We start from the raw sequence: 12,183 nt of genomic DNA, 5'->3' as shown, positions 1-12,183 counted from the left end.
TTTAACAAGTGACATGATCAGATTTGTCACTTCCACTACTGAACGTACTAGTTTGCAAGTGTGAGTGAGCTTAGTTTTACGCCGCTCTTAGCAATATTCCAACACTATGACGGCGGGGTACACCAGACATGGACTTTGACCCATGTGTGCAGTTGGGAGTGTTATTGTACGTGTGTGCATAGTTCATGGCGAAGATCCTGGTTTGACCCTGGTTTTGAGCTTGGTTGCTGACCACTCAGGGTCTTTCCAACTGTTCAGCAGACCCTGCAAACATCAACTACTTAGTCGAATTGAATATCCTGCATTCTTTTGCGTTGGTATATGTTGGAATATGGCATGATGCCGAGCATACTTTATAAACAGGAACAGCAACTTCGACGGCAGCATCCTCAAGTACAGCAGCGACGGCGGAGGCAGCAACAACAGGTTCTTACAACTTCTGTTACCTTCCTTTGAACTTGCAGACTAGCATAGCGATAATGAAGAGGACAGATAATTGTGGTGTAAATATGTGTGTCCTGTCTCGTCACAATATACATCAAGTTAGCTATTCTCGAAACGTTCGTAGCCCTACGAACTTCTTAAGCCCATTCTTAACACATTAGCTACGATCAAACTTAAGAATTCTTAGGGCTAAGGACGTTTCGAGAATAATGGCTCTGTTCGCAATGTCTATTGATTATTACCTTAGTTTTACTTCGTTGTAACTTCGATGTTTTGTCCAAATGTGTCAGTAAACATGTAATTATAAATGTTTTTACTAATGATTTAACGTAAATATCCATGACCTCATTATTATGTGTTTATGTGAGTACATGTTATATATATACATATGTATGTATACGTAGCCGGGGCAAGCACGGCAACAACACCCCCAACAGCCGAGGCTGTTACAACAGCAGCAGCAACAACAACAGATTCTGTAACAACAGCAGCAGCAATCACAGACGCTGTAACAACAGCATCAACAACAACCGGGGCTGTAACAACAGCAGCAGCCATCACAGACCCTGTAACAACAGCATCAACAACAACCGGGGCTGTAACAACAGCAGCAGCAATCACAGACCCTGTAACCACAGCAGCAGCAGCAACCGAGGCCGTTACAACAGCAGCAGCAATCACAGACCCTGTAACAACAGCAGCCGCAACAACCGCGGGTGTTACAACAGCAGACACAACACCTGCTGCTGAAACAACAACGGAGGCAGCAACGACGGAGGCTGTCACGGCCACGACATCGACATCAGCTACTGAAGCAGCGACTACAACAGGTTTCTGGAGCACCGACCTCATCATGCATGTCTTTATTGATCCTTTCTTTTCTTCTGTCAACAGGCGGCACCGGGACTAACAGAATGCACAGAAAGCGTTGCGCGCTCTCTATCCACATAAACCTATAATCAGGAAATGTTCAAATATCATTAACATACGGAAGAACCCGTTTGAATTTCTTTGATCTAATTTCTTGTACACATATTGTTTTAAAGGATGCATGTTACTTTTCATTTGTTTTGAAACGTAAGAGACGCTTTATGAGGTTCTAGTACAGTTTAAGGCCTAGACGTTCTGAACAATGTTTGAACATGGGATACTGAACGTTGTGTGATGAATATAGTTGTTACAACTTGGTGGTGTTTCCGGGAAGGCGACAAACGGGACCGGGTTGTCAGGTTCATTGACTTGGTTGGGAGGGCTTATCATTTTATCGTATCTAATTTGTGAGTGAATGAATATGCTTTTTTCGCCTCTTTCCATCAATACCAGGGCGGGAGACACCAGAATTGGTGATGTCAATCACTTGATTGTATTGTTCAGACCAAGCAAACGTGCAATGGATTTTTCAATGTCTCAGCTGGGTAGTACTCCGAATTAACGTTAATAAAATCTTTGTTTCTTACGAAAACAATAGGTTTCTATGTAAATGTGCAAAATCCTTTCAGACAATATGAGTGTTGTAGATAGTCATACGCCCTTGTGTCGTACCTTTATATATTGAGCATGCCATTGTCTCGAAGTAATGGTTTGGGCGTCCCCATGTATCCCATCCTTGTTGGCCACTTTTGGTCGACCTCCGGAAATCTCGAAGTTTTCAAAGAGATCGCTCCAACTTCGACACAAGGGCGTTTGTATATGTGACTAACACCACTGTTATCTGTCGAGTGTTTATCGAATGCACGTCGTGTACTGACATGAGACATCTGAACAATGTCTCCTAGCAACCATGAGCACATCTTAGTTGTCAACTTGCAAGGAACGATGTTGCTGTATTTGTTAGGACGGTTGTTGCGGTGTTGGATCAGCATGTATAGGATGCAGGGTCGAATCCCTTCCTGGTATAGTTTCTATGTCCTTGGAAATATAGTGATGGTTACTGCAAGTTGCGTCAATCCCTCAGCAGTCGTTCAAGCATGCTTCAGATATTGCATCCTGAAACATTGGACCAAATGACACCTACTTTAATTGAGCATGCCCTAACAGAGACTTACCTCTACAACTTTTAAAGCATGTCTTCAAACTCCCATGTCCTATAACGTGAAGCTGTCACGACACTTGATATAATGGAGCTTGTCTTAACGGATCCTTACAGCTGCACCATTCAAATCATACTTTTAAAATTAGTGTATATGAGACCTAACCACATGCGTGTGTGATCAGAAATACAGACTTCTGGATGAAGGTGCTGATTAAAACGTATGAAATCTCAGTGATAAATTGTATCACTTGGTGCCGACTAGTGTTTCTCATATTATATGTACATTAAAAAGTAAGGGATATTGGATTTACAAGATTCATATAATGCAAATGTTGAAGCCAAGGAGGAAACAGATGATGAAAAGAAATTAAGTTATAATGTGAGAATTTATTCCATTTCTTTTGGAAATGTTTCATCTGTATGGATATATAAACGTTTTCGTATATGCAATGGCATTGGCTAGAGGTATGTTCGCAAAATGGAATATCCCCTACTTGTTTTGAAGGGTATACAATCAGTTACAAATCCTGACTGGATCCAAACCACGTCCTGAAGTCATGGATAATGGGTTTGTTTTTGTAAGTGACCAGTGTACAAGGCCCACGGTCCAGATCGTACCGAGAATCTGATGATTCAGCGAAACTGATACCACTGTTTTAGTGTTGTGTATTATGTTTGTAGTTGATGCAGGCACTACGACGACCCCGTCTGTGACTGTTACAACTCAGGCAGCGGCAACGACTACAGTCGCTACTGCTTCTACCACTGTTGCTGCAACAACCACCACACCGCCTGCTACCACCACAGCAGCCCCTGCTACAACAGCTGCAGCGACAGCAGCACCGACAGGTACGTCAACATGCTAAATGAAGTGTCGCAAAGTTTAGACGATTTTGAATTCGTGATCGACTCCAAATATTTCACGTATTCACAGAGGTCGCTTAGCTTTATTGTCTGTTAATTTTGTTCTGACACTGAAACTGACACTGGAGACTGAGGTCTACCTTAAACAACAGACAAATAAACACACAGAAAGGTGGTTCATTTAAGTGGAATTTTTAACGTCGGATTCCTCTTCTCCATCTTCTGTTTTCCATACTCTGATTAAGAAAGGGCATATGAGGCGTACCTGTTAAAAGCGGTGTCAAACAATACTCATTCACTTCCATCCTGTTTCCACAGTCACCATCTACACTCCAGGAAGTCTAGCTGCTAAGAACGAAGTGCGCAGACTCATGCGCCTCGCGGGTTACATGTCCGACTTCATCGAGAAGATCATCAAAATGATGCCTCTCATCACACCGGAGGAGTTCAAGGTCGCCCAGGCTGGAGTTGAGAAGATCCGAGGAACCCCGCAACCACAGACCACCCCGGCCCCGACCCCTGCACCCACCCCTGCACCCACCCCCGTGCCGACATTATCTCCAGTGATCAACACCAACGTCCTTCCACAGAAACCTTCCTACCCCACCAACCAGTACAACCCTTACAGCCCTTACAGCCCTTACAACCAGTACCAAGGCAACTACAACCAACAGGTCATCAACAAATACAAACAACCCACCTTTCCACAGAACACAAACACTCCAACAAAGACCTGGCCGTCCTATCCCAGCTCAGGGCAAAACACATGGTCTCAGCAGAACACCCAGCAGAACACTCAGCAGAACACCCAGCAGAACACCCAACAGAACACCCAGCAGCAGCAGACCGGTTGGCCCACACAGCAGACTGGACAGACCAGCTGGTCAGCACAGCAGACCGCCAAGCCAAGTCAGAACACCTGGAACACGCAGAACAAGGTCCCTGGTAAGACTGCTTTGAACCGATGATAAACTAAAATGCAAATTTAAAGAAAGTACACACCTGTAACTATGGTAGTACGTGTTTACTTTCTGTTGTACGACGGCTTAGGTCATCACGATAAACGTAACAATAGTACAGATAAGCCTATTTAATGGATGAAAAAACCTGTACCATACCGCCACATCGTAATCAAATATAAAGACACAATAAACAGATGCATAGGTTGATATTTATTTCCTAACCAGATTCTTACGATATTGTCTGAATTTTGCTTTTTATATTTTAAAGGAGCTTTCTCATGCATGAACGACGTGTTTTGCGGCTTTCAGTAATTGCACCAGTCAAAACGTCCAACGACATACATATTTTCCTGACAGTAGTTGTTCACCTGTTGATACTTATCTTCTTTTTAGATATGATAGTACAGATTCTTAAAAACGACTCCTTTTGGCAAGAAGCACCATTTGCATGGATATGTGCTATATAAATATCCTAATATAATAATAAAATATTGCAATAACCTAAAACTGGTTTCGGGGAAATAATCAGACTCGCTGTACAGCACTGCCACATTTCCAGTAAAGTACATGTGACAAACTCGACAAACTTATAGACGATAGGTACACCTGCTCTAACTACCAAGAAGGAATCCTGAGGATATGCGGTGAATAATTTGTGACAGACTTTGACCATTGCTAAGTGCAGTGATAAACAACACACAAGTCACTGTCATGCTCTGGGGGCCATGCTCTGGCCAACACTACCCTCAAGGTGCCACCCGTTTCACAGATGATGAGATATGTCGTAAACTTTGTATATGTTTTATGATGGAGCTGACCTGTGCTCGTAAATATAGAACTGATTCACTAATACATACTGTATCCTGATAACATCATTAATCATTTCTGTGTTCACTGCTAGCTTCCAGCCAGTATAACCAACAAAATGCTGCCCAGAAGCCTGGTTTCAACACACCGTACGGTACTCAGGGCATCAGGGCGCCCACTTCCGGTACACCAGCAGGAGTCGACCCCTCCAAGATCCGCTATTTCGGCCAGCCAACCGGCGCCGTGACCACAACCCGAGCCCCGACATACAGACCATTTCCAGGATACCAGAACGTGCAGCCTTTCCAGCCCCCATCGTTCGGCCAGGGGTTCCCCAATAGCTACTCCTCCATGTTTGGCAGAAATCAGAACTTCAACAGACCAACGTCCACTCAAATGGCTCAAATGGCACGGAGACAACAGCAACAACAGCAGCAGCAACGACAACCGCAACAGCAGACTAATCAAAACGGTGAGTCAGTTACTTTTAGGATACGACCTCATCTTACGCAGCGATCGTAGGGCTACGGCCGTCGTAAGTCAATGACATTTTGTTTTACACGTTTCTGATTTCTGTCTGAACTGTGACTATTCTGCGACACATGTGATCATTTGAGTCACCGATAAAGCAATTAGATTAGTATACACATCCTCAGACCTTGGCCAAGCTGCCGTTGTACAAACAACTTTAGAGTACCTTATTTTATGTTAAGGTATGAGAGTTAACGGTCACATTAGCGCTAAGGATAACTTAAGTCTCTGTTAAGGTATGGGAGGCAACTGTCACATTACCGCTTAGACTACCTTGAGTCTATGTTAAGTTACGGTCACCTAGGCGCTAAGAGAGCTTGTACGACGGCACCAAGTGCAGTGAGGCAGTTTCAATCACATTTTCATTTCTAAATGCACTTTTTTCTGTTTCAGTTGCTGCCATAGTTTTAAACGGTAAGTCAAAAGCGACCATCCATGCAAAGCTTCTAAATAAATATGACATGAGTTTGTAATAAATATGACATGAGTTTGTAATAAATATGACATGAGTTTGTAATAAATATGACATGAGTTTGTAATAAATATTGTAAGCGTCGATTAGTTATTTGTGTCAAGCGTTTTCGTGTAGAAAGATCATCAATTTTTGATACTGCTTGTTTGAAATTAGGCAAATCTATGAGAACCACGATGTCAATGTTTGTAAAAGATCACGAAAACCATAGAAAATTGTTATCTTTAAAAACGACGAAGTGTATATGTGTAATTCCTGAACATTTCTTGACATTATCTCACAATCGTCATTTTCTTGCATTTTAGCTTTACGAGTAGGAGGTAAGTATACTAAGAATTGATATTTATTTATACAATTTGAAATCAGTTTGTGCCAGATATATAGATCGATGTATTTATTGCATTGGAATAAGTGGTATTTTGCCTTAGGATGAGTGAGTTAAGCTTTTTTGTCACAGTCAAGAATTCAATGACGTCATCACTGATCTAACGACCGCTCAAACTCTCACCAACAACTGACTTTCAGAATTGTTTTTATAAATATAATAACCTTGTAATTTCAAGTACAATAAAACCAGTATATTGTTTCTTTTGCAGACGTGAATCCTTCGGTGCTACTTTTAAGTAAGTTATTGTTTTATATATATTTATGCTTCTGTAAGCGTTTGAGTATTTTGATTTAGTTGATAGATGTAATTATATTTAGTTATATTCAGAGGCAAGGGTATTCCTGATACACAGTTAAGATTCCTCGTTAGTCCATAACAGACTGCATGAAATCGACCTGGCGTCGAGTCGAGATACTGTACTGCTAGACTGCCTTCAGCTTCGTCTATGACACAGGGTGCCATCTGTGTGTCACACCTGACAACACGCCAAAATCTCGCACCTTGTGCTTTAAACCATGTGTCAGTCGTTTTTGAGTTTCTTTTTGATTTGAAGAAAAAATGAATCGATTGCTTTCAGTCGTCGGTTTTCCACATTCGTAGTTATTCGCGTCTTTACGCCATCATTTCCTGGAGTCGTGTCAAACCAAGTAAAGTGCGCAGTAGAGTGTGAAATGAGGTCAAATAGTTTCTTTGAATAATGAATTATCTTGGTACTGCTATTTGTGAGTGTGAAAGTGACTTTCTTGTTGTAATATATAAGTAATTGGCGTTCAAAAAGGAGTAGTCACGTTTGAAAAATCAGAGTTATCTTTCCTTGGAAACAGTCCTAGCGTACTATCATGTCCGTATTTGTTTACGTCCAAGGCACAGTCGTGAACATGGTCACGAGAGGCCTGCCGGAAACACACGAGTAGTTATGAATGGGTTTTCCAATCATAAGGTTGGAAAATGTTACTTTTCGATTGACTAGTCTCGACTTCACTTTAATCGTTTCATTGCCTGGGCCAAGATCGTAAGAATCGTGACATGTAACAGATGTCTTCAAATATTTGTTGAGAGAGATGTTTGCATTTGACTAAACGTTCAACCGATTGCCAGAATACGAAAATAGATCATGCGCCAACAGTTTCGCTTCGGTACAATTTAAGTTAAAACAAAACTATTTCATATAACACAATTTATCTGTTTCAGGTCTACCAAAACAAGCTCGGACCAATCCAGGTATGTCAATACTTTTCTGTTGGTAATGAAGTACGACAACCGTGTAGAAGATCAGAGATTCAATTTCTCAAATTTTATCTTTGTAACATTATTTATAACCCGTTCATGTTGACTACATGAGACTGAAAGGGGCTGTATAATCTGATCACTAATTCCTCCTTTATTATATTTGCAGTTGTCCAGTCAATAATTGGTAAGTATGAAGACAGTCTCCTGCCTATATTATAGCGTTCGATGTTGTATGATTGCACAAATGTGCTTCAGTAAGCAAGAAACGTGATAAAGGCTCATAATCACCAAGGTAACACTAACAAGCAGTTCTATAGCTCAGGTATTGTATATATAAAGCGTTGCTTCGCACTATTCAACAATGTTGCTGATGTATATCTTACAAAATATGGATACCACAATGAAGCAGGTATACATCCAGTTCAAGAAATATAGTATTTACCATTTCATGTATTCATTGTGTGTGATTGGTTGAATGAAAGCTATAATGACTGGGTGAAGTAAATGGTAGATAAGCGTCGACTTAGATAAATGATAACTTTCCTTGTGCATGATACTGTGATATCTTTCATGGCTGGGGGTAATGACACTGATATGTTCAGGTTTCTGAGTTCAGATTGATATTGACAATTTCTGTGGCAAATTTCTATTGACGTGTTATGTGTTTATTGTCGTAGAATTATATTGACCCGCTAAATGGAATGTAATGCTCCATATTTTTGCTAGTATTAGAATGGTACAGATCTGTCGATATATCTGTGGTGAGATAATATGGTACGGACATGATGATATATGGAGAATCTCACCTAAGTGTCTCCTGATAATCAAATGAAAATTGTAAATCTCTGACCACAGCACTGGCAGTAGATCTGCAGTGCAACGATGTGATAACATTGTGACGTCATCAAGTTCATGACGTCATATCATTGTCACGACATTGTAAAAAATCTACTGTCAAACCGATATCGCCTGTGGAACACAGTTTTGGATGACATATCCGTGATCGTTGAAAGGGAAACTGACATGGGTCAACTGCAAATTATTAATTATCTGCGTGCTTAAAAAGTTATGGTTGATTGCCCCGCCCTTTGATAATGGTCAGGGCGTGGTGATGTCGTCATGGAAACACGTGAGTATGATGCAGCAGAGTGGCTGATGTTAATAATCTTTTCCAACATAAATATGTAAGATATTTATATATGTCCAACATTTCCATATTTGTAACAATGCATAATGTTTTTCACAGCAAACCAGGAAATGTTTACGGAAATGGGTAAGTGACATTTTTATTCAAACTTCTAGATTGTTGATAACTGTATGGATATACAACATCTTTATTCTGTTACAGGCGATGTTTCGACATAGTTTCTATTGTCGTTGTCAAACAATTGATGACAGCGACACCTATGTAGAATAAAGAAATGGTATGGCCACACAATTATGATCCTTCTGGATCTACACAACTTCAATAATGCTCATTAATAAATTCAAGCACCTGCCAAGGTAGTTTCAGGTAAAGTGTTAAATTTGACAGGAATTACGTTCAGGGAAACGGTAGGAAATAGTGTCTTCTCTCTTAGATAACTTGTCAAAACAGTCATGATGTGATACACATGTATATGGAAATGGCACAGTAGCTACGACAACTGTGATAACCTTGACCTCAGCTGATGACCCTGCACTGAAAGGTCATGCACTACGTTTGTTGACGTTGCTGATGTCTCTTCCTTGTCCTTGCAGCCGAGACTCCGGCAGGAGCAGCAGCGATCATGAGTAAGTATGATGATAATAATGATGATTATGATGATGTCTGAAAGGAAATAGTTAGCCTCTGTTTACCTGAAATACTTGATGAAGGAAAGCGTGATGTTTAGGGATCCCTGCGTTATTGAAGTTGTTAAACAGGGATTGGAATGTGTTTAATCCGAACTGTCACTTGAGAACGACCTTTGGGAACGAATGTTAACTTGCAACTGAATCGTGGACCTGACTTTGAGGGCCGGATGATCTTACCGAATATGACGAATATTGCTGATTGCTGTAGGCAACGACAAACAAACATGGAATATCGTGTTCGAATAATGGTCATTTCAAACTGTAATCAATTCAACGATTTTCTTTCAGAAATGATGGGTTAACAACGCAGTCTGGTAGCGAGGTATAACTTTACACAAAGGTAATTTTGTTACATGTAATGTCTGTATAAATACTCACATACATTCTTCCATGCCAAATTTATCTTTACATCTTTCAAACGTGTAGTCGGTGTAGAACAAGACGGAAGGTAACTGTGGTATAAATATCGACTGTATATGCTCGGACTGTCAGCGATACACTCCCATGTCGATTAAGTGCAAAACGCTCACTAGAGGCTAATAAAGTGTCACATGGCATTGTTTTCAAAGAGCTACAAAATACAGCGAACAAGTTATTCATACTCAATCACTAACGGTGAATATACAGGTGTGATTCAGAACAAGAATGTATAAATACATAGTTTTGGTTAGGAAGTTTAGGGATGTGGTTAGTTCCGTCCAAAATGCACCAGTATTTGATGATACGACGTGGATTGTTCCTTGACCACACAGTCATGGAATTAATGGTGAGTTAAGACTTAGATCATAGTGACCTTGCATCCACGAGTTGCCTTCATAAGACTCCCTATTGTCACAGCTTCATACCCAAAATGGCATGTTTCAGGTACATCGCCAACGACGTGTACGCAACGACGTCGTCAACGTACAATGGTCTAGCTGCCCTTGTCGTGTGATATACGATGCTGTAATGTCTTCTTGTGTCTGTTTCAGAAACCGTTGGACAAGAGATAGAATGAGGGGAAACAACTCTTGATGAATCCAACGCTTCAAATGACCTTGGTGACAGCAGCATCCTTCTGACGCCCCCCAGCAGGGTTTACATATCTCGGGGCTTTGATGGTGCACTTATCTCATTAACAAATAGAGGTCCTGATGCTCCTATACATGGGCGAAATGAAACTGATTCTAACTTTACAAACTGATTTCAACTTTACAATTGCACATTTATTTAACGAAAGTGATTTATTTTAAGTTAATACACTGGTAAGCGGTCTTAAACATACTTCATTTTTTATGTCATTTTTCCATCAAAATCGACACCCCAATCGAATCTATTTAATTTCGCAACCATTCCGTATTTCTATTTTCGCTCGTTTTCTGAGGAGCTGTCTTAAATGTGACAATCATGGCTGCATTTCTGCAATGAAATACTGAAATATGCGAAGAATTCTAGTTATTATTTATTCGAGGTTTATTTCTCTAAAACTAAATAGGTATCGTGTTGTAGATATTTATTAGAAAGTAATATTGCCAAATTCGTGACATCGTAATCAAGTAAAAATGATTACTTGTTATTCTAATTTTGCTTTGTGAAAAATAAACAATTGCGAAAATAAACGGTACTTCATGACATCTACCTTGTCTGTTTTTCTATGCATCCGTATGACAACCTGTATGTAGACAGGGGCGGTGGGGTGGCCTAGTGCTTGGAGCGTTCGCTCATGACACAGGTGGCCCGGGTTTGATTCCTCACTGTGTGAAGCTCATTTGTGGTGGGCGACCACCGTTATAAACTCATTTAGTATCTCGTGGTAGTAATTCTTTATCTCGAATAACGTTGAATCACGGTATGACGTACGGTGGTTTACGAATTCAAATCGCTCGAAGGGAGATAACTCTAAATTTTATGTTCAGGTCAGCAATTTCTGATGGCTACAAAAAGATTTGTACACGTGCGAAAAACAGCTCACTTAACATTGAGGAGTTCAGAGAGACATAGACGTTGTTTATTGTTCTCTCTGGGCCCATGGCATCGAGGGTACATCAACCCACATTCCCCTTATGACCAGTATACAACTTATCACCCACATGTGATGACACCAGGTGTTTAAAGAGAGGCTATGCATGTCCTGCTCCGGAGTTTAAAATTACAACGCAACGTAACAGAACTGTCTTAGGATATTGTCCTTGACCATATGTACCAATCCTGAAAGACATCGGTTTGTCGTGGCTAGAGTTCCTCTCTTCAGAGGCAGCCAAAATATTTCCACTGATGAGATTCGAACCCTTGGGCAGCTGATCCTAGAGCGGGCGCTTTATCCACTTCACTAAAGAGAGAAACTCGACCATGAAGGCATTCACCCCTCGCCACGCCTTGCCACACCTTGCCACGGTTCTAAGGCTGGGACAATTACATCGGAGAAATGTAACTGCCTGTCTGGGACCTTACGTCACGGGCATAGTGTGCTTTAAAGTAATTTGATAAGTGATGTTTTATTTTTTTAAAAATCAATTACTGCTCCTACTTTTATTACTTTTGCAACACGCGATCCAGCATGGGATACCGATATTAATAAATATTATCATCATTATTATTGCCCAAGAAGGGGGAGGGGGTACACACTATTGAGAAAATG

The 12,183-nt window shown here is 40.8% G+C and overlaps 1 protein-coding gene across 1 annotated transcript in view; it reads left to right on the top strand.

Moving 5' to 3' along the window:
• LOC137260137 (uncharacterized) overlaps positions 1-11,179 on the top strand; it is a 29,189-nt gene extending 18,010 nt beyond the window's left edge. The window contains exons 9-22 of the mRNA XM_067797837.1: positions 364-426; positions 849-1,274; positions 3,158-3,325; positions 3,659-4,285; positions 5,204-5,581; positions 6,034-6,054; positions 6,418-6,432; positions 6,709-6,735; positions 7,692-7,721; positions 7,897-7,914; positions 8,977-9,003; positions 9,471-9,503; positions 9,855-9,906; positions 10,538-11,179. Of these exons, the coding sequence (XP_067653938.1) occupies positions 364-426; positions 849-1,274; positions 3,158-3,325; positions 3,659-4,285; positions 5,204-5,581; positions 6,034-6,054; positions 6,418-6,432; positions 6,709-6,735; positions 7,692-7,721; positions 7,897-7,914; positions 8,977-9,003; positions 9,471-9,503; positions 9,855-9,868 (1,847 nt within the window). The 3' untranslated portion in view covers positions 9,869-9,906; positions 10,538-11,179. The remainder of the gene's footprint in view (positions 1-363; positions 427-848; positions 1,275-3,157; positions 3,326-3,658; positions 4,286-5,203; positions 5,582-6,033; positions 6,055-6,417; positions 6,433-6,708; positions 6,736-7,691; positions 7,722-7,896; positions 7,915-8,976; positions 9,004-9,470; positions 9,504-9,854; positions 9,907-10,537) is intronic.
• Positions 11,180-12,183: the final 1,004 nt, after the last annotated feature.

The sequence above is a fragment of the Haliotis asinina genome, chromosome 13 (genome assembly GCF_037392515.1).
Source record: "Haliotis asinina isolate JCU_RB_2024 chromosome 13, JCU_Hal_asi_v2, whole genome shotgun sequence".
In the NCBI taxonomy this organism is placed as follows: Eukaryota; Metazoa; Mollusca; class Gastropoda; order Lepetellida; family Haliotidae; genus Haliotis; species Haliotis asinina.
Note: the sequence above shows the minus strand (reverse complement) of the source record. Positions and strands in the feature narration are given on the sequence as shown.